The following is a 26,370-nucleotide window of genomic DNA, read 5'->3' as shown; positions in this document are numbered from 1 at the left end:
CAATAATGTTCCTGTTTCTTCTTGTCTTCTTCACCTCCTTCCTTTCCATCTGCAGGTGAAGCTGTCCGACTTTGGTTTCTGTGCACAGGTGTCTAAGGAAGTTCAGAGAAGGAAGTCTCTGGTTGGAACTCCATACTGGATGGCACCAGAGCTCATATCCAGATTACCTTACGGACCAGAGGTAACACTCTGGCTGTGTTGTCTGTCAGGATAAACCTGTATTTTTGTCTCCACCCCTCACTGGTGGTCTCTCCTCTCTGTGTCCAGGTGGATATCTGGTCTCTGGGTATCATGGTCATAGAGATGGTGGATGGGGAGCCACCGTACTTCAATGAGCCGCCACTCAAAGCCATGAAAATGATTCGAGACAACCTGCCACCCAAACTGAAGAATCTGCACAAGGTAGAGCAACAGAAGAAAGGGCAATAAGCTGAAAACACCAGAAATAAACCAGACAGATCAGCTTTTAATAAAACCAGCCTTTGTATGAAACACAGTTGAGTTGGCAGAATTTAGTGTTGCAGTTTCACCTTAGTGACAGAAACACAATCAAAAGCACAGAAATTTTAGTTTTATATGAAAGCAGAACTTCTGCTTCCACAAGAGGAAGAATGGAGTGGTGGTGTTTATGGCCACTGCTAACACAGGTGTGATTATAATTTGTCCTTATTTTAATGTTGCATGAGCGAAATGACATGCAAGGTGAAAGGAGTGTTCAGTAATCTGCAACTTTGATTTCTACTTTGTGTCATCAAGCAACAATGACAGAAGTTATCTGTGGCCTGGCTCAGGTCCTGGTGCTGATCCCACCTGAACTAAAGAGTCCCCAAAAGTTGCTTCTGTTCGTCTGGATGTAGCGTTTTCAGTGGGAGAAACGTTTCATCACTCATCCAAGTGACTTCTTCAGTCAGTCCAAGTTACTTGGATGAGTGATGAAACGTTTCTCCCACTGAAAACACGACTCACCAGATGAACAGAAGCAACTTCTGGAGATTGAGAATGCATCAAAACGAGCTAAAGAGTATCACATCCATCAGGGCAGTACGCTTTCAGATTAAAAGCAGTGTTCAAAGGGAGCTAAGACTCTCATTTCCTTCTCGATATTTTTAATTCTGGGCACTCCCAGAGTAACTCTACATGATTCACAATTCAAAATAATACTACTTTTATTTATTCTGGATCCCTCGGTGCACACGGTCTGAAAAAAGCTGCTTCTGTGCAGCTTCCATGTGCCTGAGATGACCGTATCAGGCATGTCTGCTCTCAGGGACATAAAAACAGTTTGAGACTGTTTTTGAACTAAAATATTTGAGTCTTTGGCTTGTAACAGTGTTTTTCCTGCCTTTGGGGCTTGTAACTTCATCAGCATCTAAACACAATCGGTAAACATTAAAGTACAAGCTTCAACTTTTATTCATGTTTTAACAAAACAAGTAAACTGTGAGTAACTAACCAATGTGGTTAAATGAAGCATCTGATTGGTTGTTAGATTAACAGCTGGATGTTTTGGCATCAAGCAATTAAAATCTTAACTCTAGCATCAGTAACACCTGGATGTCTCTTTTCTCCCAGGTCTCCCCTCTGCTCAAAAGCTTCCTGGACCGGATGTTAGTGCGAGACCCGGCTCAGAGGGCCACCGCCAGCGAGCTTCTCAAGCACCCGTTCCTGTCGAAGGGGGGGCCGCCGTCCTGCATCGTGCCTTTGATGCGGCAGAACAGGATGAAGTGAGATAATACGCGCCACTAAGACGCCTGGACTCTGGAGATGGTGTTACAGGATACTCCTGCACACACAGGAGTGACCCTCAGAGGTCACAGACAGGAGACGTGAAAACAGGGTGTGCAGGAGTATCCTCTGTGAGTCACTGAACTGCGAGAGTGAATTCCATAAAACAAACAGAGGCAATAAGGTGGAGTGTGTGTGTTTGTGTGTTTCATACATGTGTGTGTGAGCAGCAGAGGAGCCTCCTGTAAACACTTTTACCTGAAGAGCCTCAATTGGAAAGATTAAGAACTGTGGATCTTTTTTTCCTCCTATCTGTGGCCCTTACCTGGATTCGAGGTGTGAAGGTGAGGTTTTGCACACCAGTCTGATGCTTTGAAGGAGCCGAGAGCCCATTGGCTGATTTTTAACATCACTATTGGACAATCTGTAAGCCGATTTTCTTTCTTTCGTTTTTTTTTTTTTTCCTGCATTCGGAGACTGTCCTCATCACAGCCAGAACTTACTACTGAGAGAGGAAATCTTGTGGCTCCGACTTTATTCTGTAGCCTTAAAAACACTAATTTCCTGTCGTAAACAAGCAAACGTACACTAAGTGAAAAAGTAAACACTGGAGTCGTGGTTTCAGATGAATTTTCTTCTTCTTTTTCTCCTGAAGTACAATGAACATAGAGAGCTATATCACTTGTGATGTTATACTATCTGTTTTGTGATTGTTTTATTGTTGTTGTAAAGTGTTTCCTGGTTTATTTTAGAGTGAGATGTGGTGATTTTTTTCTTAAGCACTGTTGATGAGAGATAGAAGCTGCACTCCCAGTTTGATTTTGTTTTGTAGAGAAAGACCACATACAGCACACACAGCCCCTTAAACCTGGGTCTGAGTGTCTGAGTCACCCCCTGGGTTTGGTTGATTTTCACTCGTGTTTTTAGAACAGTAGGGTTTAAACACTCAACGCTCACTCGACAAACTAGAAAACGAGCCTGACTTGCTGCTCGTTGGCCCGTCACTGAGCTGTTTTTATTCTGTGGTCCTTTCATGTCTTTGTCCAAAGTTTCCAGCTGCTGACATTGTTCCTCTGCTCGTTTCGTGTTTGATTGCCACTTTGAGTCCACTCTGAAATAAGATAATACCAGGTCTCTGTCACGCAGAGGCTTTTATTTATAGGACGATGTTAACACTACTCCACCTCACAAACAGAAGTGTCAGCCATGATTAAGAAAAGCAGCTTCGTTGTCGATGAGCTGTGCTGCTCACGCTCCAGCGGAGAGTGTGTCTGTTGGAGATGTAACACTCGTGTGAAAATCTGCTTCCAGCTGCTAATAATGTAGAGATGTTTAAAAACTAAAGGAAGCACGAGACCTGAGGCACAGATCTACCCTTTAAGGGACAGGTTACCAAAATCAGGCTTGTTCATTTTTCCTCTGGACTGTTTTGCTACTTATGCATCTGGATCATTTTGGTGCGAGTTGTGCTGTTTTGGAGATATCAGCCTTTGCTTTAATATAATTCAACTAAATGGTTATTAAAGTGCTGCAGAGCTTGCCATCATTTTACCCGGTTACTCAAACGAACAGTTTGTTTCATGGGGGAACTGTTTTTTTTCCAGTGAATAGAAGCATGTGGCCTGCTATCGTTACAGCTCAGCCGAGAGGGAGGACATTAATGTTGTGGTGCAGCGTCTGTTTATTCAGCTCTTTGGCTGCACAGAGAGAGGAACTGTGCAAATTCAACCAGCACACATGCTTTGGAGTGTTTGCGGCCCTCTAAAAAGCCAACGGGGTTGGGTCAGATGCTGATTGGTTGATAATCTGACACAGCAAGAGAAGAGAACAGCAATAAAGTTCCTCGCAAAGAGGAAGAAATGCAACCAAAAGAAACTGACGAAAGTGGAAAGTTTTCATTCTTTTTAACACTCGGTTTAGCGACAGAGAAGAAAGAGAGAGGGTGTGTATTTTGACTTCTGTCACCTAAAAACAGTCAGCTGCTGGAGCAACAACAGCACAGAGTTTACCATATTTTTTGGCACCACTCCCTGGTAACAGTACAAGTTTCAATATGTAAATGTGGACCTGCAAGCTCTGCTGGTGCACGACCATTAGCCTCTCGACACGGGCCGCTTACGCTTCCTCCTGGAGAATGATACGCTTTCAGATGTGGTTTGGTTGAGAGAAAATAGTTCCTGCATGAAAATTCTTGGTTTTTGTATAAGGGCACTTTTGTTGAGCTTATCGTGCTTTCAGGACTATTTAGTTCCACAATTTTCTAAATCCATGTTCTCCAAACCTGCACAACTCGCACCAAAACAATCTAAATGGGTAAAGAGCTCTGATGGGTAGAAGAAGAATATGGAAATGTGATTTTTTTTTTCTTTTTTTTTTTCGGCCTGCCCTTCCTCTTTTAATTTTCTTGCAGCTCATAGAAATCATAACCGTTACCAAATGATGACGACTCAAGTCCCAAATTCCTCCTTAGGCGGCTGAAATCGACTGACAGTATCACAGTTTGGTAAAAATAAACTAAAACCTAAATATGAAAAAAAAAATCGAGATCTCTTTAGTTTCAGTGAAATATCAAAGTAACCCGAGGATTGGGCTGTCTACACAACCACATTACAGCAAACTGAAACATGAAGACCACTCAGGAAACTGATTTTAAATGAAGAATTTTTAAATAAATAAAGATATAAACTAATAAATGAAAACTACTTATAATAGTTCAGTTTGATTTATTTTTGGGGGGGGGGTATGCTTCTGCCCTGGCAATCCTAAGATCAGTAAACAGAAGTCATTCCATGAAAACTTCCGTTCTTCCCGCCTGACCTGCTCAGAATCAGCTGATTTTTCTTCATGTACAATAACTTTAGTATATTTCATGAAGCCGTGCATAATTTTGCCTTCATGCTGTGAAAGCTTTTTCGTCGCAGACCATCAAGAGTACAAAACTTTGCACTTTTAATGAAGAGCAAGCCTCTGTTAGGGGCTGTAACTCTGAAAGTATGAAGGTAAAATGTTGCACAGCTTCATTCCATAAACTGAAGTTGGTGTAAAAAAAAGCAGTCAGCTGATTCTGAGGGGGTCAGGCTGACATTTTCAGACTTAACTACCCATCTGAGATCTGTGCAGTGTGTGACTGTGAGCAGTCGTTCTTAGAACGATGGAAGGAAAGCTGCTTCTGCTGTGTTCCAGCGCCCTGCAGGGAGACGGAGATAAACAACCTGCAGACGCATTCCTATCTCGGCCTGTTTCCATTCCTTCTTTGTCTTCCAGTTCAGCCTCCACATCCGACCAGAACTCGGTCAGGTGGCTTTTTATAAACTGCCAACCCAGAATACTTCCAATCGATGGACACAGGGAAACATGTAGCACACTTACAGGTGCCTTCTGCTTTTTGGAAACACTCCTGGAGGTGTATGATTGGGTGGCCTTTAGCACATTTACTGTACTTGACATAAATGTATTGTTAACCATGCTGACGCAGCAGCTGTCTAACTGACATATTTGAAGCTTTGTACAAAGAGCAGCAGCACAGAGTAGAAGCACGTCGAAGCAGGAAGTAGGTTTTAGTTCAAGCTCATTGTTTCCTAACATTGTTTATCATTTCTGCAAAGCACAGCTAGCTGCGGTTTGAAGATGGTTAAAATGACACCCTCTTTTCCAGCTGCGCAGGACTGCTGGAGTATTTTGCAAGTCCAAAATAACACAGGGTGCAGTTCATCCTCCATCTGAGAAGAGCTGTTTTAGCTCCACCCCCTGTAACCCAACTAACTTCTGATTAAGAATAATTTTTTAACCAATCATTTCATTCACTATCCAGCTCAGTGTTCGAGGCTGTCCCACTTTAATAGGGTGAGAAACGGGGAACAGATGTGACAGTTTGGATGACTATTTGACTGCTCAGTGAAAAAATAGTTTTAAATTATTCACGCCTTCCCTTTTTTTTAGCGATAGACTGTATATAAAAGATGTCTGACTGTGCATAAACTGGATAATCGGCATCTGACTCTAAAAATGAAATCTTTACAAAAAAGACCTCTATACAGAGTAGCTGCCCCCTTTTGGACATTTAGAAGAACGCAGGTGTAAAGCTTTGTTTTTGACACTGGATTGCTTCTGTGGTTTTTATCAGATGTGACATCAGTGAGCCTTTATTCTGTTTGCCAATAACAACAATAAAAGAAGACAACCTGCTCCTGGTGTCCAGGCGGCAGACCAGTAGAGCCTCCGCACTGATGCTGACGTGTCCAACTCCTTAATGAGGTCCTCTAATCTTTAACAAACCCCAGCTTTAAAAAAAACAAACAAAAACAACAGCTTATACAACCCTGGTGATTTTCCTTTGGTTGGAGGCCAAAACGTGTTTGGAAGCAGCTGCTCGATATTTGAAACTTTGGCCTTGTTTTCAGGGATTTTTCCAGTCTTAAAACGAGCGTTTACGCACGTGAGAACATGTCAGCAGGGTCTGCGTTACCTTCACTGGTAGAAATGTGTGATTTCAGCTTACTTAAGACCATTTCATAAACAAAAACCGTACGCCTGTGTTAATGATACCCTGGTTTTCTTTGGCACAGGCTAAAACCTGGAATTTCTGCAGGTTTAACATCCACTGCCCTGACAGCACAGATGTGGTAGTATATAAGGAAAGCAGAACCGACCCTGCTTTCATGATGCAGGCTGAAGGATTTCTCAGTGAGAGCAGCATCACCCCGCACAGTTTCACGGTTTTTCTTCTGTGGTTACATTGAAGATGCAGACTCCGTTAGGCGGCACCTTAACCTCGGGGAAAAGCTTTCTTTCAGCCGCTTTAACCTCTGATCATATAATAATGTGTTGAATTTTTAGCTTCAGGCGCTCAGCACTGATGTGCCCATGCCTTCCTGCAGTTTTTCATAAAAGTGGAGGCGGAAAAAGAATAATTTCCACCCCATGAAAACGTGCGTTACGATATTTTCCATGCCCGGGTTTCAATCTGCATGTTTTTGTGCCACCACAGGATGAACGTAGGTTAATTGTAAACCTCGTCCCTGCCGCTCTTTTTTTTTTTTTTTTTTTTTTTTCCTTCCTCTTCAGAAGCATCCGCTCAGTTGAAACGTCTCGCAGGCGTTTTGTACTTTGTCTTCTTGGCAGCTTCCCAGGCTGTAAATTATCATCTGGATGTTCTGTGGTGAAAAGTGGAGCAGGCTGGTAATGAGTCACCGTGCGCAAAAGAGAAATGAAATGCCGGACTGGATGACAATCTTTATTTAGTGATTGAAACACTCTGAACTTCGCTGTTCTCTGTTTTGTGTATCGATCCCAGATCAGCCTCTAAATTCAGCTTTAAACTGCACGTTTTCACACTGATTAACACGAAGACTGGCCTCCTGCTAATGCCGCTGATTCTTGTTGGGTTTTTATTGGCTGTGTTTCCTGCTGAACTTTGTTAATCTGTTATAAGTTGCTGGTTAAAATGACTGGATCATACTGGGGGCACTGGAAAAGCAGAATAAGAGTCCAACTCTTAATTGTTTGTTTTGAAGCCACATCAGCCCCAACATTAAAACCACTTAAACCTCGTCCCTCATCCTGGGCAGCTCTGGTCTGTCTGGGCAGGAGGCTTTTTCTTCAGATAGCCAGTGGAAATAGAACCTTTTATACGATTTAGAGTAGGACTGCATGTCTGGCAGCAGTTCTTTGGGGTCTCTGTGGATCAGGCACCGGGCCGGCTCAGCTTTTAACACATCAGAAGGTCATGGGTTTAAACCCTGGCTGTTTGCTTGCTCTTCCAATGCCTCCTAGGGTTTCTCTGGAAGAACAGTGTAGGCTATCATCTTCCACATAGAGACAGGGGAGGACATCCAGGAGGCTTCCCCAGCAGGAGAGCCTCGTTCACCTGTTCAGCCAAAACCCATGACCAAGCGTGGATCCGCTGAACCACAAAAGCTGCACACGGTCGTAGCTTCTGCCCTCATTTCTCCTTCTCCTTAACTCCTCCAGTCTGTTTTTCTGTGTAAAATGTCTCACCTGCCTGTCCTCCACGCTTCATCGTGCCTTTCACACACTTTCATCAATGATAAAAAACTGAAAAACAATAGCAGCAGTCAGAATCGCTCTCGTTTCATGGATGAGTCGCTGCTCCACACGTGCACTCATTCCAGCGAGTGCAGGAGGCGACATCAGCATCAAACTGTATTGAAGAAGATTAAATGTAAATATTAATTTAAAAATATTGATTAAATGAATTGATGCAAGAACAAGATTCTCCCAACACTGAGAAACGTGTTTGTTTAACACAACCAAAAGAAATTCTTCAGCTCAACAAGAAGTCTGTGTCCAGCTGTGAGAGACGGCAGCTGTCGGGGAGCGCTGCCAGGAGCAGAACGTGTTCAGGTCACCTGTGAGAGGTTTGAATTTTGTGGCTCACTGACACCTTAACCTAGATTTGCTTTAGTTCGTGCTTTCCAGTTTAATCGGTCACTTCACTGCCCTCAAAACTGCGATGCACAGAGAAACTGGCACGCACGAGACCAACGGCTTCAGTCTCGTAATTTTTAACTTTGTTCTGCAAACGTTTCACGTGTTTTTCTTGCAGTAGAAACGTCTGGTTCGTGAGTCGAACAGAAACATGTCCACGATGAAGGTCTAATATGAAACATTGCAAGTAAATTAAATATGTTTTTGGATGTTAGTGCGCAGGAGTCTGTTCATAGCTGTTTTTAAGTTTTTCTTTCTGTTGTGTGTGGAGTTTTTGTTTTGTTTTTTTAATTGTCCCAAACAGCGGCCCTGATCCCGGGTCAGATCGAGTCCCTTTTAGTCTGGTGACAGTTTTTTGTCATGTTGTAAAGACGCTCTGTTTTTTGTATCACCCCCGTTTGATCAGCTGTCCTTTATCAATGTGAATCTTGTTCATCTGGTGTGCCAGATGTTGCTTAAGTAGCCGTAACTACGTGTCCGTGGACCAGATTGTACTGCTGTGTGTGCAGACACGTCGCAATTTCATGCCTTAACATTTACAGCCACTACTTGACAGACAACTAACTGACTCTGACGCTTGGACCGCTGGTGATGGGGGGAGAAAGACACTTCCATGATGCTTTATCCTCTTCTCATCTCACATATCTGAGGGGTCTTCATCATTTAAACATGCTTAAAATGACAGCTCTCACTGACATTCCTCACAGACATCTGATTGATTGATGGGGCCAGGGAAGAGGTCCGGTCCAAAAGGATTTTTTTTCAGGAAGCAGGGCTGCTAACTTTCAATTTTCCTACAGATCTGTCAGAGGCGTCCTGTGGATCATTTTGTTAACAGAGTTCAGGGTTCAGTGCCTTTCTTTGAGGCATCGTTTTTAAAAGTTTTCCTGCTTCTTGGGAAAACTCCTGCAGGACCTTCCTCTGGTTTCCACAGCGAACGAGTAACTGACTGGAATACAACAAACGGCCTGTTCAGATTTCCACTGACTTGTTGAATATCTGATTTTGTTGATGTGTTGTTTTGTCAGACATGCGAGCGACTACCTGCACCGTTTTTGTAAATGTCACTGGTGTTGTAAAAACATAGATTTTACTCTGCAAATTTTACTTTTTTGCAAATACAGTTTTTGTAAAAGATCCACAGAGTCTGTGTGTTTCTTATTTCCTTTCTTCGTGTGCCTGGTGTGTTTGAAATGTTGGTCGTGCATAAATGTGTTTACATGGTGGAAAACAAACACGACTCAAAGAGCTTGGCCCAGTTACAGATCAGAGGTTTTTACAGAGACACGGACCAGAATTCATTTTAAAGATGGCGTCTTCATGCTTTGGTATGTGGCTCAGTGCAGCTTAACCCTTCCTCTATGACAGCAGCTTGCGGCTCTTCTGGCCACGTCTGAGGTCTCGATGACCTAAATAAGCAAACATGACAGTAAAAAAGTTTTTGTTACATTCTCATTTCTAAACATATGTTACCTGAAAACTGAATTTGAAACATTTAAATTAGTGTGTCAAGCTGGCTCCTCATTCTCGTGCCTAACCTCTGTGGTGGCAGTTAAACAATAACAAACGTACGCGTCTGTTCCTGAGTCGTCCTTCACTCCACTTGAGTTTAAGATGCGAAGAGGAGTAGTTCAAAGGCCTGATAGGATCTCATTATCCTAACGCAGCTCTTCACTCTCAGACTCCAGGCTTAATTATAGGTTCATAGTTTGTAAACATATGTTACAAGTGGCCATGGCTGTGCAGAGATGTTTGAAGGGGCGGGTGCTCAAAGTTACAGGGACACATAGAACCAAGCTGAAGAACAACAACCCAGAATCACATCATACTACATCACTGTCTTCAGGTGGGGGACAATGTAAAGCAAACGTAGCCTATGTTTTACCTGATGGGTACAATGTTGCTGCTGATCGTGCTGGAGGGCAGGCCTGTGTTGATCTAGACATGATGTAGACATTAAAAAGTCCACAGGAGAGATGGTAGCTGATTAAACAGGTGTTAGGAGATAATAATGAAATGCAAAGATTGGTGACAGCGCTTGGAACCGTGATCCAGAATTCTTCCCTTATTATTTATTCGTAGTGCGATAATAATAAAGTAATAAGAATTAAAAAATAAAATCCTAAATATAAAAATGTATTTATTGACAAAATAATGTATTTATGATGTTGATTTGTTTGACTATCCACTCTGTGCAGGCAGAATGCTTATTAAATGTTTAAACTGTAGAGATGTAATAATTCTGCTGCTGTAAAATCAGCATTTTGAGATATTTGGGGCATTGGTTAATCGTAATCATGTGACTGATGCAAGCCAGATCCTTTTATTTAGCAAAAATGTGATTACTAGTTAAATGTTATTGTTGAAGGGCACAGGCAGGAGTCCACATGCACACACAAATTTAAAAAACAAAGTAAAAAAGGGAAAGGGGCTGGTGCCAAAGCCCCCTGCACGTGCCTGCAAGTGACTTTAGCTTGCAACTAAAGGGGAAGTCCACACAAGGAAGATATGCATTAACTGTTTTATTGACACGCGGTGGAAAGGATCAGTGAATCAGTGGTGACGTATATGAGCAGAAAGTCTGAAGTCCATCAGGCAGGAAGCGAGAAAAACCAGGTCAGCTCAGATACAAACACATCTGCTCCGCCCACAATTTAAGCAGTAACTGTAACGGAATACAGTTACTCATATTTTGTATTTTAAATATGTAACACCGGTACATGTATTCCGTTACTCCCCAACACTGTCCATAGCAGTGGTGTCAAACATAAGGTGCAGGGTTCACAATCAGTCCAACTAAGACTTCAATCCAAACAACTTCCTGTGAAAAGGGAGTTCTTCCTCCCTGCTGTCAAGTGTGGGATTTTCTCCTAGTATTTGAAAAGCAGTTTTATTTTCCTGATTTCTGCCTTCAGAGCTGCTGAGTGTGCCACAGTCACAGTCATCGGTTTATAAGCAGGAAGTTGTACATGGATGATATGCAATTAGTGCAGAGATGTTGCCACAGTGAGGCCAAAATCTGACACCTGATAAACTTCTTGTGAGTTTGCTGATGAGCTGATACAGCCACCAGAGGAAACCTTGATAAATAAAATAAAAAAATCACTTGTGCAGCATGCAGGGAGTCAGTGCCGTTTTATTTTTAGTATTTCCGTCAACTCGCCCCGCCGGCACAGTGTTCTGCGGCTCGTCGCTTTTACTGTCAACAGTGAGACTGAAGGGTGGGTTCCTCCAAACAATGACAGCTGTGTTTGTGGTCCCTGTGGGCGTGTGAACCTCAGACAGATGGGAAAGAAGAAGTGAGGGGTTTGCTTGTTTGTATGTTTAGATCTTGTGCTATATTCAAGATGAGTGTGCATCTGTGCCTGTTGGGATGGGTTACCTAAAACTTGGAACCAGGTTGTTTTTGAAATATGTAAAAAGAAAAACTGAATTTGGATACTTTTTATACTTGTTTTTCTTCCTGTATTCATTCTGCTCCTCTCTTCAGTTGAAATGTGGTTGTTCACACACACACATTTGTGTGCAAGAAAGTCCATTTTATAAAAAATGAGGCCTGAAAAATTAAGTTACTTTAACCTGCAGGGGGCGACTCCTCTGATTAGAGACAAGTTTCTGCTTTTGTAATCTGTGACCCCAGTAAACAGTTTCCTGGTGGGTTTACAACCTCAGTCATTAGCTTGAAGCCCTCCTTAGAGCAACCTGATGGTGGATTTGTAAAGTGTGGTCTAATTTGGTCATTAAAGAGCCCCGCTTTACCCGTGCAGGAGAAATCATGGCTAAACTGTCTGTTTCTGATCATCATGAAAACATCTGGTTTCAAATAAGTTCCAGCACTTCACCTGCGGTTTGCTTGTTTTGACCCTGCGCCCTTGTCTTACTAATGTTACTCACAGTTTCACTAATAGATGACTGTATGAGTGTTGATGTCACATAGTGGTTAGTGAAGCTCCGTCATAAAGACTCAATTTGAAAGTCATCGTTTCCATCTTGATGTTTTAAAACACTAGAAACAGGTCGATCTAACTAAATTCATGGGTATCTTGTGTAACATCACTACCATAACACCCATGATCTGTTGCCATCACTGACATGATTCCCAGGGTGTAGTAACACGGCTTTTGACTTACCTGACTATGAGCTGTAGTCTGCTTTGTGTTTAACAAACATGTTAAACAGGCTCAGCTCATTATAACTGCGAGCAGCTCAGCCCACTGCTTAATTAAATGTGCTTCCAGGAAGTCACTTCATCGGCTTTTCAGCTCATTTTAATGTTTCTTTGTATATGTTTATTTTTATTTTGGAACCGGCCACAGTTTCCTTTTCCTAATTGTGCTAAGAGGAACTAAAGCGTTAAAGGGTGTGTGTGTGTGTGTGTGTGTGTGTGTGTGTGTGTGTTTGTGGCTTAAAGAGAGCGTTTCCAGAATATGACGGCAGGCGCGCAGGTGGGCGGTGTTTGGAGGCAGCAGCAACCAATGGGAGGCCTATGTGTCGCTGTCAAACACAGCTGATCGATGAGTGAGGGGAGAACAGCCCAAAAGGTCCCACTTGTTGCTGTGCAGGAGCAGCGATCGTCAGCTGGTCGCGGAGGTCTGATCGACCCTCGGTTCGCGCCCTGAAACCGGTGAGGAAGCACACCAGGAGTCCTCGACAGCCCTGCAGCCGCTCCGGTGCACGATCACCCCGCCGTGCCTCGCTCTCAGCCCTCAGGTGAGCTTTTTTCATATTATTTTTGACATTTTCACTCCCTTCCGTTGCTCCATTCACACCGAGGAGGTGTCGGGCTTTGCGCTTACCTGCCCGGTGACGGCGGGATAACGCAGGTGTAAAGACGAACAGCGAGGACTTCCCACTGTGATCTGGTGTGTGGGTGTTTTTCTGATGTCGCTGGATCCACGCACAGCAAACATCGGCGGTCACAGCAGATCGCGCAGGGGCGCTCGGTTTCTGTAATTGAATTATTGTTGCGGTGACAGAAGAGCGGCTCCTTCACAAACGACCGAAGGGCCTAAAAATAACAGGTCCGTCATGCTGATGATGATGCGGTGGAACGGGGGAGATTTTTACATAACAAACAGTGTTTGTGCGCAGAAATCTGTAATCCGACAGGAGCTGTGCAGCTTTTAAGGACAGGCTTTTAGTTTCAAGGCTTTCCAGGAGTCCTTGAAGCCTCTTCAAGGGTTAATTTGAATGGGTTTAAGCTGTCAGGGCTCTGCACTGTAAGAGTGTAGGTCTACAGATGAAATATGACTTTAAGCACTTTCCTGCTTTTCTCTGCCACATTTCGTGAACATTGGAAATGATGCGAGCTTCAGATGTAGCAAAAAACGCCTTTGAGTAATGAGGTTATCACCCTCAAGCGCACTTGTGATGTTACCGATGTATTGTTTGGTTGTGAGGTGAGGAAAGTGCTCTTTGAGTCACGTTCATTAACACCAAGACCGTCAGATGTGGACTTGTGATGGGGGACGTACTTTTCAGTCAGTTTTATTTATATATTGCATTCATATTTATTTTTATGTGAGAGTATTTATGCTAAGGTTTTTTGCAGTCCGGCAGTAATGCGTTAATTTCTTTATGCTTGCGTGAACGAGGAGTCTTGACTCTTGAGGGACTGAGGAGGCAGGATGAAGGAAAACCAGTGTATGAGTTGTTCTGAGTTATTTTCTGCTTTCCTTTGTTTTTATGCTGCTTGTTGAATGATAAAAGAAGCAATCTGAAGGCGTAGCTGGGCCGATTTCCACATTATTCAACATTAATCAACTAAAAATCATAGCAAAATGAGAGAAAGTATGAGTCAAAACATGTTAATTGTAAAAACCTGAAGGAAGGATCTGGACTGTGGTGGATGAGCGAATATGAAAGTTCCTGTCAGATCTGGCTGATTGAGCGGTTAAATGAACCTGTAATATCAGACCAAAGCGGTTTTACTGCCATAATATTAGTGCGTGGCTAATTTCTGGCAGATTTTATGACCTTTAGTATCTTACATCTGACTCACTGAACAGGAAACACTTTATGGATAAAATCATTTCCACAAAGAGATCTGAGATCATCAGGAAGGATCTCCAGTGCTAATTTAGCTTTGAACTTTCACCACATTTTAGTCTCGATCTGCAGCTCCCTTAGCCGCGGCACACACGATTAGACCAGTAAAAAATATAGAGCGATACAACATACATGCAAAACACGACACACTGTAAAACCTGCATATGTATACATCTATTTATAAACATAATATAGAAACCAGGCAGCAATTCTGACGGTGCGTTTAAGCGCGAAATGATCCTGCTTTCCATGTTTTTCTCTATTAATTTATGTCTCAGTTAAGTGAAGCACACATGATATTCCTGTTTCCCTCCTGCACTGAGATGCGTTCGTGTGTCTCAAATAAATATTGGTGCACACGGGAGCAGCAGCTGCAGGGTGGCATGCTTGCTGCATCCCTGCCATCGGCTCAGTAATGCAGCATCAGCACTTCCACAGAGTGCTGCTGTGCATTGTGTACACAGAGGCCAGGTTTCTGTTTCTTTGTTTGTTGTTTCATCACTGATGGTTTTTTTTTCTTTCTTTTTTTTTTGTTGTTGTCTCAAAACATAAGTGAGGAATAATTTCCTACCGCATGGTCAGCTGAAAAGACGGATTTTGGAGCCTGACCCCAAACACAGGTTTAATCACATGCTATCTTATGATATCTGAGATGGAGCTCACATGTTGACTCTAACTTGTGGTTAAAAACTGGAGTCAGTTCTTAATTAAAAGCGGTAATAATCATACCCTGACATTAAGTGTTATATCCTCCATCTGCCTGCTCGTTTCTCACGTTCACACTGGAGCAAAAAGAGCAAAGTTCAGGCTTTCACAGGAGGACTCTTCTTCACGGCTACTCATCCACCAGGCTCTCAGATGTGGCTTAGCACCACCTTCTACAAACTACTGTTGATAACTTCCATAACTCACGCTTTTGTTTTCCCCCTTATCTTTACTGTCTGCGTCATGTTGTACGAGACCGCGAGGCTCCCTCAAGGTTGCAGTCCCCTTCTCACCTGTGCTCACGCCAGCTGCTTCCTCTGTTTGTGCCAAACAGCTCGATGTTGTGGCTGCAAACATGGGGGGGGAAAAAACATCAGGTCCTGTGCGCCAGAAAATATTTCCAAGAAAGAGCGAGCTAAACAAGAGCAAATGCTACTCTAATATGAGATAAAGAAGGTGAAATGTGTACACACAGGCGTGGCCACCCTGAGTTACGGTGAAATCATTTCACCTCAGTCATGAAGGGGAGGTGTAGGTGATGGGGGAGGACAGTCCAGCTCCAGGAACTATTTTCTCTGTGAAATTATTCTGCTTTGTCTTATTCTCACTGTGCAGCTGCATTTTTGTTGCACCTGCAGTGTGGAGTCACCTGTAGCATCTGCCAGTCATATCACCAGTCCTCAGCACCCAGACTGCACCGGCGCAGTCTGAAGTCGGCAGGAAATCTGACATTTAAGCCTCTCCAGAACGATTCTGATCGAGTCTGCGTTGATGCTTCACATCTTCAAACGCAAAGTTTGCCAAACCGAGCGAAGCCTGGCTGTCGTTTCAGGGCTTTGTAGCGAGACAGGAAGGCCTGATGAGGCTGGTTTTATTTTATCACTCTGTTGTCACGGCAGCCTTGTTGCCTCCAGGCTTTTTCTAACTTCACAAACATTACAGCACAAGTTCTAATATCACACAGATCCATGATGACTAAGATGCAGACCTCCCACACAGGTTGTGGTCACAGAAGATGGAGATGGTGTGAATGTGTGTGTGTGTGTGTGTTTCAGTGTGTTAATCTGTAGTGTGTGTGTGTGTGTGTGTGTGTGTGTGTGTGTGTGTGTGTGTGTGTGTGTGTGTGTGCGCATCTAAGCCTGGCTGGCTCGCTGAGGCAGTGGGTCCTCCCCCGGCTGCTCCAGAGATGACTGGCATCTCTGTCGACATGAAAGCACCGAACACAAATGAAAGAGGGCAAAGTACACCTACACGCACCTTTTCACACATGCTGCCATTTGGGCTCCGGCTCCGGCAGAGGTCTGGAACCAGTTTATCTCAGGAAGTGTGTGCGTGCAATGTTAGTGATTTGGAGATAAAGGTTTGGTTGCTGTGGCGATTGCTTTCGGTTTCGGCGTGAAGAAAGTTTTGTATCGGCGCCGTCAGACGGCGGCGGTGGTCGATATGGCCACTGTTGAAACCGTAAACAGTGGGAGGTGGTAGTTTCAGAATGGATCACCTGAAAGGTTGAAGTCAGGCCGTGCTGTCTTGGTTAAAGGTTTGATGGGAAGATGGTGAAATAAAGTAGGGTGTGTGTCTCTTTTAGAGTAGCTCTGCATGATTCTGAGTCCAAAATAATCTTTATTTGAACTGTACTGAGCATCAGTGCAGATCCTCAGTTCCTCCTCTGACTGAAACAAGCAGTCAAACTTTCTTCTGATTGGCTGTACCTCACAAACAGAAGGTCTGAAAAGCTGGTGGGCGAATTTTTATCTGATTATTTTTGCAGAAAACTTCTGCTCAGCCATCATCAGCAAAATCCACGTTTTACTGTTACTTTGCTGCATTTCCAGTAGAAGCAAATAAAAGTGTGTGACTGTTTGGCATTTTAACACAGAGCTGTGATATAACGTGTGGCTGACGCTGCTTTGTGACAAAGTGACAAACAGATGCTACACGATTATTCAGTTACTCCGTTGGCTCTCAAACCTCCTTCAGAGGCTGGAGAAACTCCCCAGTACTTCCAAACATTAGACAAAGATCCTGGTGGGTTATAATCTTAAACATCTTCATCATTGTTGCTTCTCTGCATTTTAAAAGCAGCTTTCTGAGTTAAATGTGGCTGAAAATGGCAGGTTTTATGCTGCAGACAGAGGGGAGGACGTGGGGCTTTAAATCTTATGTTTTGTGTTTAAAAATCAGAGCGAGGTTCTTTGTCGCTGCAGCTGCAGCTACTTGGTGAGCAGAGGGTGTGGTGGTGATCAGCAGCTGACAGGTGTGGATGAAGACAACAGCTGGCTCGCTCTGTAGGTGTTCTCTGAAAAATAAGGCGGACAGGCTGGTTCACAGCTGACAAAAGCAGGGTGAAGGTGTTTGCGTTCACAGCTGGGGTGTCGTTTTAATCAGAAAGGTTTTGGCAGGTGGGGGGACTTCTTCCTGGTGACCGTCCGTTACCCCCGTGTGTGTGTGTGTGTGTGTGTGTGTGTGTGTGTGTGAGTGAGAGTGTGAAGATGGCCGCTGGCATGTTTGTGTGTGCTTTCTCCTCCTCTGACTCTCTGTTGTGTCACCAGGAAGTCCGGTTTGATGTCGGCCTCAGTCCTCTCTCCATGGCCGTGTGGACCCGTCAGTCTGGTCTGTGGACTCTTCCTGCTGGCCTCCTCACCACTCCTCATTGCAGGTACGACCTCTGACCCCAACAGGGTCGCTTTTAAAACACACAGCAATCTCCACTCAACCTTTTTGAAAGAACTCAAGCAAAAACTCTGAGCTGATGGCAGAGAAATGACGCACACTTTGATTCAGTGTTTGAATATTAGAGAACTAACAAAGTGCTCATTCATCTCATCGTGGTGGTTTTACATTTTGGACTGAAAGAAGAAGTAGGGAAAAAGATTGCCAGTGTCAGCTCTGCCACTTCCTCTTAACCCCTTTATGACAGAAATTGCTCTCAGATGATCCAAAAGATACGAGGGGTGAAGAACCTAAACAGAAAGTGATTATTTCTGCCTGCTTCACACATCAGAGTTTAGTTTTCACAACTGTTATGAGTAGTGTGCATGCAGGCCAGTTCACTTTGCACATAAATGTTCATCTAAAGCAGTGGTGTCAAACATAAGGCCCAGGGACCAGAATTGGACATTGAAACATGTAATGACTTAACTTTTTTCAGATTTTTTTTTTTTTTTTTTGGCTTGTCCTACTGATAAACACCTCCCCCCCAACATTCATACTACACCAAAGTAATGAAGTGATGGATCAACATTTAAATGACAGAAAATTCCCATTATTTTTCTTTCAAAAGTCTTTTTATTAGACAAAGGTTCCAATACAATGTATACAATAACACAAAATGCTTCAGAATATTCCAAAATTTCAATCTTGTTCCCACCCCAACCCTTAAAACAACAAATAATTGGCAGCCTGCTGCCCAACTAAACAAAAAAACAAACAAAAAAACAAACAAAAGCAAAAAACAACAAACAAATTCCCATTATTTTTATTTGAATTAACAAAACTTTCAACTTTATAATTAAAAGCAATGAGAAACCAGAACTTTTGCACATTTCTTATGCTGAGATAAATGTGCAGTTAAACCACTTTACCGTGACCGAAAGGGAATTTTTACTGCCCACTTAAGATCAAAGTGGGTATGTGTGTGTGGCCTTTGATGTAAAGTGAGTTTGACATCCTTGATCTAAAGCGTGCTGATTGGTCAGTTTGATGACGGTGCTGTGATGTCCCTGAAATTCACAGACATGTAAATCTGTTGCCTCAATAAATTTGATTAAAAATATGGAAGAAGATGGGCCAGAGCTCCACCGAGCCCCATTTATTCTGGACTGTTTCAAAGCGCTCTATGAACCAGGGAGCCCTCAGCCTGACACATCATAATGCAGCTTTGTCAGGCGCCTCCTGTGTTTCCCCTTCATGCAAAAGGCATCATTGAGCGTCAGTTGTTCCAGCCGCAGCTCTATCGGTACCTGACAGGTCACAGTCCTGTTTTTGCAGGACTTTTTTTGTTTTGCCCAAAGACTGGGCTTGGTTTAAAGCTTGTCTCTTCACAACAGGAACCCTGGTATTTGAGAAATGACGAGTTGGGAGTTGCCGATTATTCTCACGAATGTCGTAAAACCCTGTGTCTTTGTATTGCTTCAATTCCCACAATCCTTCTGCAACCAAAGAGCTCCAAACACAGACGCATGGCGACCCCGGCTTGAGTTGCATAAGCGGTTAAATAAACTGATATAATCCTATTTTATTCAGCTCACCTTATGTGTACCAGCAGGAGTGAAACTGGAAACCACTTTTTAGTGAAAGTTTTTAAAAGATAACTTTATTTGGAAATTCAGATTTCCACCTGATCTTACCTGAAGAGAAATTTAATTAAAGTAATTTAGAGATTTATTAAAGCCACACAAACACTAAAAGATCAAAAAGTCACCCTTATTTTTTATTTTTTTTTTAATTCACTGAAAAGGCCACATAAAGCCTCTGCAGCAGTTTGGACTGAAACACACTTATATGACACCTTTACCATGACTGATTTTGAAACACTACATGAACTTTAGGCAGGATGTCTGCAGTTTCTCTTCAGGTCACTGTGTTCAGTCTGTTTTGGAGGTTTGAAACTAGCTGTCTGGCTCCTCCTGTCCTAATAAGAACCATCTTGTCACACTCTTTAGCTCGTATAGGAACCAGCTGCGTTTCGTAACGCTGCAGTGCAACTTTGTGGCTCAGATGCGTCTAAATATCTGTTTCTTTGATTTTTAGAAGGCGAGTGAAATCCCTTGAAAGTGTCTTACTTTATTCATTCAGGTGTCATTTTGCGCTCTCAGCTTCACACTTGCCCTACTCTCAGCACGTTAACGCTGAAGAGGTGGAGGAAACCATAATTCTGCAGACATACGTTTTTAAGGTGAAAGATGAAGAAATAGAGGAAGTTGGGAACACAGCTGGGTTTCTGGTAAAGCTGCCTGCTGTGGGCGAGTAAATAAAGATCATTAAAAAAAAACGGAACCACATCTCTGTGGAGCCTTTTAGCCACATATCAGCTCTTGTTTGCTGTAATAATATCCCCTCGCTGTGCTTTCATGTGGACACAGCTTGTGTTGCACTCTTCATCCATCACCCCTCACCATGAAACCTCGCCTGCATGCTTATCTTCTTCGAGTGTGTTGGAATAGCAACTTGCACTCCAGGCCGACTTATTGCCCTTTGGTTTCTTTTTTTTGTTTAGTTATTTAAAATCCAGACAAAGGATGCATGCAGGTCCTCTTTCATTATCCATAAATTCAGTGAACCACACAAGTGTTTGCACAATGACACATTTAAGAACAGTGCAAATACAAAGGGGGCAGAAAGCTGCAAAATCATTGGCTAGCACTGTGAAACCAAAGGACACTGTGGAAATAACTCTAAAGCAATGCAAGCCTACAGGAAATATAAAACCCCCCCTGAATATTTATGTAATGGGGGGGGGAAAAAACCCTCCTCAATCCAAACAGAGCTAAATCTCTCTTAGTTTCAGCTGATGGCAGCTGGTGGAAGGAAGGAGTGAGAAAAACACCTCCACAATGTTTATCCTGTTCTTTAAAGCCAAAAGCAAACAAACGCACATGGAGGAGTGCTGCAAAAATGGAGGAGGGCCGAGGGAGAACATAAACAATATCCAGCAACAGTGATGGATCCTGAACAAATGTCCAGGTCTAGGGCCACAGGACCGTAGTCTAACAATGGATGTCCAGAGCTTCCTCTCAGGACCCACCTCCTTCAGCTCTTCTGGAGCTGCACTGAGATGCTCCCAAGTGGCCATCTACTCTCAGCTGGATATGGCCGAATGTCTAACTTAGGAGGTGTCGAGGAGGTCTGGTGCTTGGAGAAACATGGCCCCTTCTCATCACTGTTTTGTTTTTCTGCAGGCAAAATGAACTGCACTCACCCTCTGGTGCCAGAATATGGAGGTTTTCGCTGCGATCCCTCCCCGTGCCAAGGCTTCCCTCACAAGACCACCATCCGCCTCTTCTGTGAATCAGGATACCAGATGAGGACCACACTGTCCAGGTGCCGCAACGGGAAGTGGGGTCCTCCCATATCTGCCTGCATCCCCATGAAAGGTGAGAGTTTGACGGCCTCCAGTCAGAGTTATAGCGTGTTGTGTTTTTGTTTGCGCTCCAGCAAAGTGATCAGGGCGTGGTGTTGATGTTTGTGTGTTTTGTTAAGTGCAAAGAGCAGTGGTACATTAAACTCACACTCTTAGATGTGTTTAATGGAGCTGATAAACCAGTTTGAGTTTCCATGCTTACGAGTTTTGCTCATGCATATTGTCAGCAGGTTGTTAGTTTCGATTCGAGCCATCCAATCGCCTCTGAGGCTTCTGGAGTTACTCCGTTTAGAAGTCGTATGATATGAAACTTTCCTTCTTTAATAATAAGATTTTCTTAGACAACTCTTAACATTTCCCAGCAGTAGCGAGCATCACAGCGTTGCTTAGAGATTATTACTTAAGTTTATAATCTACCTGTGACTCATCTCCCCGTCAGCCCAGCCAGTCTAAAGGCTGGTTAGTCATTTTAGTCACCGCTCATTTCTTGTTTTAAGCATTCAGGAAGTAGATGGCGTGTGTACCAAGTACTTGTCGACAGCATACAAATATGTGTTAATGCTAATTTCCGATATGAAGAAAGTAATATGAAGCTTCATCTAATTTCCATCTCATCATTAATACCAATGAGTATCAGCCACTGTTACATTTTTTCTTTTAATTTACAGCCGCTGACTTTATGGCACTATTGAAAATGATTAAGAAAACAAATTGTACTTGCGTGGCTTTTTAAAGTGTGCAGTACTCAAAGAGCTTGAGTCACATGAAATCAATACAGCATACCACGTGTTCAGCAAATTATGAACTCAAATTTCCCAGATTTTACAATATTTAAAACAGATAGCCGAGATCACGTGCCCCATACACCGCACAGTTTCAGAAACACTGGTTTCATGAGGAACTGGATGACAGCCTGATAACAACCCTGGACACAAGCACGGACTAGGACTCAGTAACCACTCCAGGAGTTAAAGCTAAACCAGCACTCTTGGTCAATGAAACACTGACAGCAGCATCACACGGCCGCAAGACTCAAAGTCTCAGCAGAATAAAAGAAAACTATGATCATAACACACTAAGTTAAGCATTAACAATCTAGTGAGACTGTGCATGTGCCACTGCAGATGTATCCCTTAAAAATAATTAAATAACACACTTGTGGATGACTGTGCTTCTCAATATTCACGAATAGGTAGTTATAACTAGACTAATATAAATGTATTAAATTCAACATCTTTTTAAAGATAATATTATAATGGAAAGCTCATAAAATGGAACCAACGAGCATAGATTTCTTTTAGAAAATGTACAGTATTTACATTATGTGTTAAGAGACATCTTAGTTTTGGCCACATGTTGGTGCCCCATACACCACACACTTACCAAAACACCCATTTCATTAACTTCTGAAACAACAACAAGGGGGGGGGAAACGAGTCTCTGTCGTAGTTTTCTGTTAATGTGTAAACTTTCATGTTTGTGGCTACATTATTGCTGGAAACCACATTATTCATTCACAAGAATCAACACCCACCAGCAGTGCCACTGAACTGTTGTACTCTTAGTCTCACAATGCCGCCAGTACTGCAGTGTGACCCGATATATTTACTCTTAGATTCTGCTGAAGTACACTTTTATTGGGCTTGTATTGAAACTTCAAATCTCTACTTCCTTTTCCTTTTTTTTAATTTATATTATTTCACATTTCAATGATGTGTGATTCTGCACAATGACTTTTATTTTAAGTACTTTTTAACTATATTTTGATGCTCAGAATCTTAACTTTACCGCAGTAAAGAGTCTGAATACACATTTCACTGCTTTGCTGAATAACTATGCAAAACAAAAGGACTTTTAGTTTTGTTTTTGTGCACAGGGCTGCGCATGAACCTGAAAATCATCCCCAATGTTTTCTACACTGACACAAAATGTAGATAATTCAGTACCGATGTAAGTTAAATGCATCAATTATGCAGAAACAGCAGACGCAGCAGCTTTATCGTCTTTATCTTATGACCTACTTAAGAGGTGAACACAGACACACTCTACAGAGGAAGTAGCAGCTTTACTTTCCTCAGACCAGTTCCAACTTCCTCTGTCGCCATTCAGTCGAATGTGCTGCAACAGGAAGTCAAAGTGCAGAAAGAGGAAGCGGGCAAAGCCACCATAATAACCATTAAACATTTCCTCTCTGATGCTGTCAGTCTCATGGAAAGCTGCTGCCGTGTTGTCACGGGCACAAACAAACCACACAGCTTGAAAATCTCTCCTCTCGCAAAGATCTTGAGATAGATAATTAATTTCTGCTCAGAGCTTCTACTCAGAACACACAACCTTTCCCAGGGTTATGCATTTAGGTTCAGTTTACCTGTCTTATTGTGGTGACAAAAACACCAAATGCACATCTGGCATTCAGGCACAATTTTGGAAATAATCAGATCTCCTCAAAGAACCTGGATTTTAGTTTTGGAAGCCTGTTCTGCTGAAAACAATCCTGTTAAGTTCAAACCTGCTGCAGAATGTTCTGGTGGCTCTGCTGCATATGCATGGTCTCATGCATAAATGCGACCACACCCAAAATGGCCCAAGATGTTCAGTGTGCACACACACAAAGTCAGGAAAAGGCAACAAAATGTGAAGGTTTTGGTATTTTCAGCATCTGTAATGTCTGTCTTTTTCTTCCTCAGGCAATCCTATCCCAAAACCCGACGACTCAATGCCCAGCATGGCCACGACTGCAGTGGGTGTGTCCATCTTCCTGCTCACCACCACCGCCTGCCTGGTCCTCAAGTCCCGGCTCTACCCCTGTCAATCACAAAGGTAAGAAGAAACGTCTATTGACTTTTTATCCATGTATTTGTTTCTGAGCACCTATTTTTACAGGTGTGACATCTTATGTGTATTTATATGCACATGATATAAATAAACTAATAGCTGTACAGGACAGACACCACTTCAAACACTCTGAGTGTTATCAGCCTATCAAAGCTGTTGCCACATGTTCTTATTATTATAATAAATAACTTCTTAATTAGGTCAACTCCACCTTGTAGTAAGGCAAGAGGGTTAGTAGTATCCATTCTGGTTACTGATAAATACTGATACTGAAATGTGTGTTAGCATCACGTGCTGCCTTGTCTGAGTGTGGGGAGCTGGAAACACAGGCTGAACTTTAGTTACTTTATATTCAGTGCTGTAGTTTCAGGTCAGAGGTCAGGAGCACTTCATTTGTCATCTGAGCATTAACCTCTTACTTTTCCTTCCTCCCTGCAGCCGTCGCTCCTCAGACCAGCTGGACCTGATGGTGGACGGGCTTCCAGTTTCCCTTCCCTCCTATGAGGAGGCGGTGTACGGCAGCTGGGGGCAGCGCATCCCTGCCTGCTCAGCTCCCGGGCCCACGCAGCTCCTCCTGGCTCAGGAGGCCCCGGGCTGTCAGCAGTCTTCCCCGAGCAGCCAGTCAGACGGCAGTCACTGCCCGCTCCTATCGGGCCAAAGCCCTGACAACCCTCCACCGCCTTACGAAGAGGTCCAGTCGCCACATGCCAGAGACAGGATGAATGACGGGGACGTCCTGCAGCTCCGCGTTGCACTTTCAGACGATAAGGACACATGATGACGGACGGAGAGACTCAGAAGTAGTTTATGATTTTGACAGGTGCAGTGTTCACTCTGCAGATAACTGCTCAAAAAACATAAAAACAGGGGCTCACGGCAGACTCCTGTACTGCCCGCACTTTTCCTGGTTGGCTCACCAGCATCAGGACCTATCACATGGTATTTTAGACGATAAGCTCTGATTGGCCAGTTGTTGGGTCAAAAAAGACCCGAATGAAGAGGACTGAAGTGCATTTATAGCTGAAACGTTGATTGTATAGTGTGTTTGTATAAACGTTGATTGTATAGCAAATGTATGTGACACAGGGAGGGGGTGTGTTGTGCGGTATCATCGCTGTCTTGTGAAATCCTGAGAGTGTGAAAACAGGAAGGCTTTTACCAGACAGCGGTGACATGAAGGTGTGTGTGTGTGTGTGTGTGTGTGTGTGTGTGTGTGTGTGTGTGTGTGTGTGTGTGTGTGTTTTCAGTGTGTTTCTGGAGACGTCGTCTACCTTTTCCCCTCAGTGACGGGGCTCATTAAGGCTTCGTTTGTGAAGTCAGTGGCGTGTTGTTTCTTTTCACTTCTGCATTTGTGTCTGAGACTTTTGCACAGTGTTTCTATTAAAGTCCAAACGGGCCGAGGCGCACGGGCTGCTGATTTAAAAGCACACACACTCGGGTCGTGGATGGTGATTTGGTTTTTTTTAAATAAAATGTTAATTTCATGTACAGCAAAGTGCTTGGAAACCAAATGTTCTCTCAAAGTGTTTCTGCTGTGTTCATTCAATGCTGATGGAGGAAAAACTATTTAATATTTAATCGCTTTCAATCTACAGTTATGAGTCGATTGGTTTACTAAATGAAATCAATATATTTAGTAAATCATTGGAGATTTATGTAGGCACTTTAAAAAAAAAAATCAATTTAAAATAAAATAAAAAGAAGATTTTAGGTGCAAATCTCTGAGATGACCCGGATGCCTTTGAGGATCATCTTCATGTCCTTACTGGGTTCCTCGAATGACTGACGCCTTCAGACCTTGAATGTATTTAATGTTTTTGTTTTGTGCAGACAGATCTGAACTAATATATATATATAAATATGTGTATATAAATTGTAATATTTACAAAATCATTATTTCTATATTGTGTTATTGCACAGAACTATATGATTAATAAATGTTGAAGTGTTTCTTTATTTGCACGTCTCCGTCTCATTTGTTGCTGTTGTAAACACAGCTGATATTTTGTGCAGCATTTGTCTTTAGCTGCTAGTTTTTACATAAATCTGAAAGTTTTCACACAACTGTTTGAGATGCTCTGCTAAAAACAGCAGGAACTCTTTAAGGGGTTGCAGGGTTTTAAATTCCTGGTGGTGAACTTTTTTTCTTCTTGCTGAACAGTTTTTCCTGGCTGGATGAACCTTTTACCCCTACATGCTGCAGGTTAGCCCACAACAACAGCTGTCAGCAGTAAAGTTGATGATTGTGTTCCCAGAAAGTGACTGAGAAACAGTGTAACTCAAGCACGGTGAAGAAACAGCACAGCGAGTTGTACTGTTTGAAGTTGTGAAAACAAATGACACAAAATCTGGTCTTTCCCTTTTAGGAGACTGCAGGTTAGCTGGCATGAGAACTTTGCCCATGATGCAACACAACAATCAGACATCTGATGTCACGTTGCACAGTCAAATCAGGTCAATTTGTTTACAAGGATGGTTAAAAGAAAAAGCTAGACATTGATCATGCACAGCTAATAAAACAATAAATGCAT

At 42.9% G+C, this 26,370-nt stretch overlaps 2 protein-coding genes across 6 annotated transcripts in view; both read left to right on the top strand.

Moving 5' to 3' along the window:
• pak4 (p21 protein (Cdc42/Rac)-activated kinase 4) overlaps nucleotides 1-9,311 on the top strand; it is a 48,348-nt gene extending 39,037 nt beyond the window's left edge. For all 5 annotated transcript variants that reach the window (XM_026191753.2, XM_026191757.2, XM_080288574.1 and 2 more), the window contains 3 exons: nucleotides 56-181; nucleotides 268-402; nucleotides 1,573-9,311. In XM_026191753.2, the coding sequence (XP_026047538.1) occupies nucleotides 56-181; nucleotides 268-402; nucleotides 1,573-1,728 (417 nt within the window). In that variant the 3' untranslated portion in view covers nucleotides 1,729-9,311. The remainder of the gene's footprint in view (nucleotides 1-55; nucleotides 182-267; nucleotides 403-1,572) is intronic.
• Nucleotides 9,312-12,724: 3,413 nt separating this feature from the next.
• On the top strand, nucleotides 12,725-25,795 carry LOC113036764 (sushi domain-containing protein 6). Its single transcript, XM_026193231.2, has 5 exons — nucleotides 12,725-12,882; nucleotides 17,475-17,581; nucleotides 20,823-21,017; nucleotides 23,692-23,824; nucleotides 24,278-25,795. The coding sequence occupies exons 2-5, from the start codon at nucleotides 17,488-17,490 to the stop codon at nucleotides 24,615-24,617; spliced, it is 762 nt and encodes a 253-aa protein (XP_026049016.1). The 5' UTR covers nucleotides 12,725-12,882; nucleotides 17,475-17,487; the 3' UTR covers nucleotides 24,618-25,795.
• Nucleotides 25,796-26,370: the final 575 nt, after the last annotated feature.

This window comes from Astatotilapia calliptera, chromosome 14 (assembly GCF_964374335.1).
Source record: "Astatotilapia calliptera chromosome 14, fAstCal68.1, whole genome shotgun sequence".
Taxonomy (NCBI): domain Eukaryota; kingdom Metazoa; phylum Chordata; class Actinopteri; order Cichliformes; family Cichlidae; genus Astatotilapia; species Astatotilapia calliptera.
The sequence above is the reverse complement of the archived record's forward strand: the minus strand, read 5'-3'. Positions and strand labels throughout refer to the sequence as shown.

Bases quoted from the DNA above. Each gene is read 5' to 3' on its own strand.
- LOC113036764 (XM_026193231.2), top strand. From the start codon at position 17,488: ATGTCGGCCTCAGTCCTCTCTCCATGGCCGTGTGGACCCGTCAGTCTG. The intron at 21,018-23,691 runs GTGAGAGTTTGA...TTTCTTCCTCAG, and splicing joins TGCCTGCATCCCCATGAAAG to GCAATCCTATCCCAAAACCC. The intron at 23,825-24,277 runs GTAAGAAGAAAC...TCCTCCCTGCAG, and splicing joins TACCCCTGTCAATCACAAAG to CCGTCGCTCCTCAGACCAGC.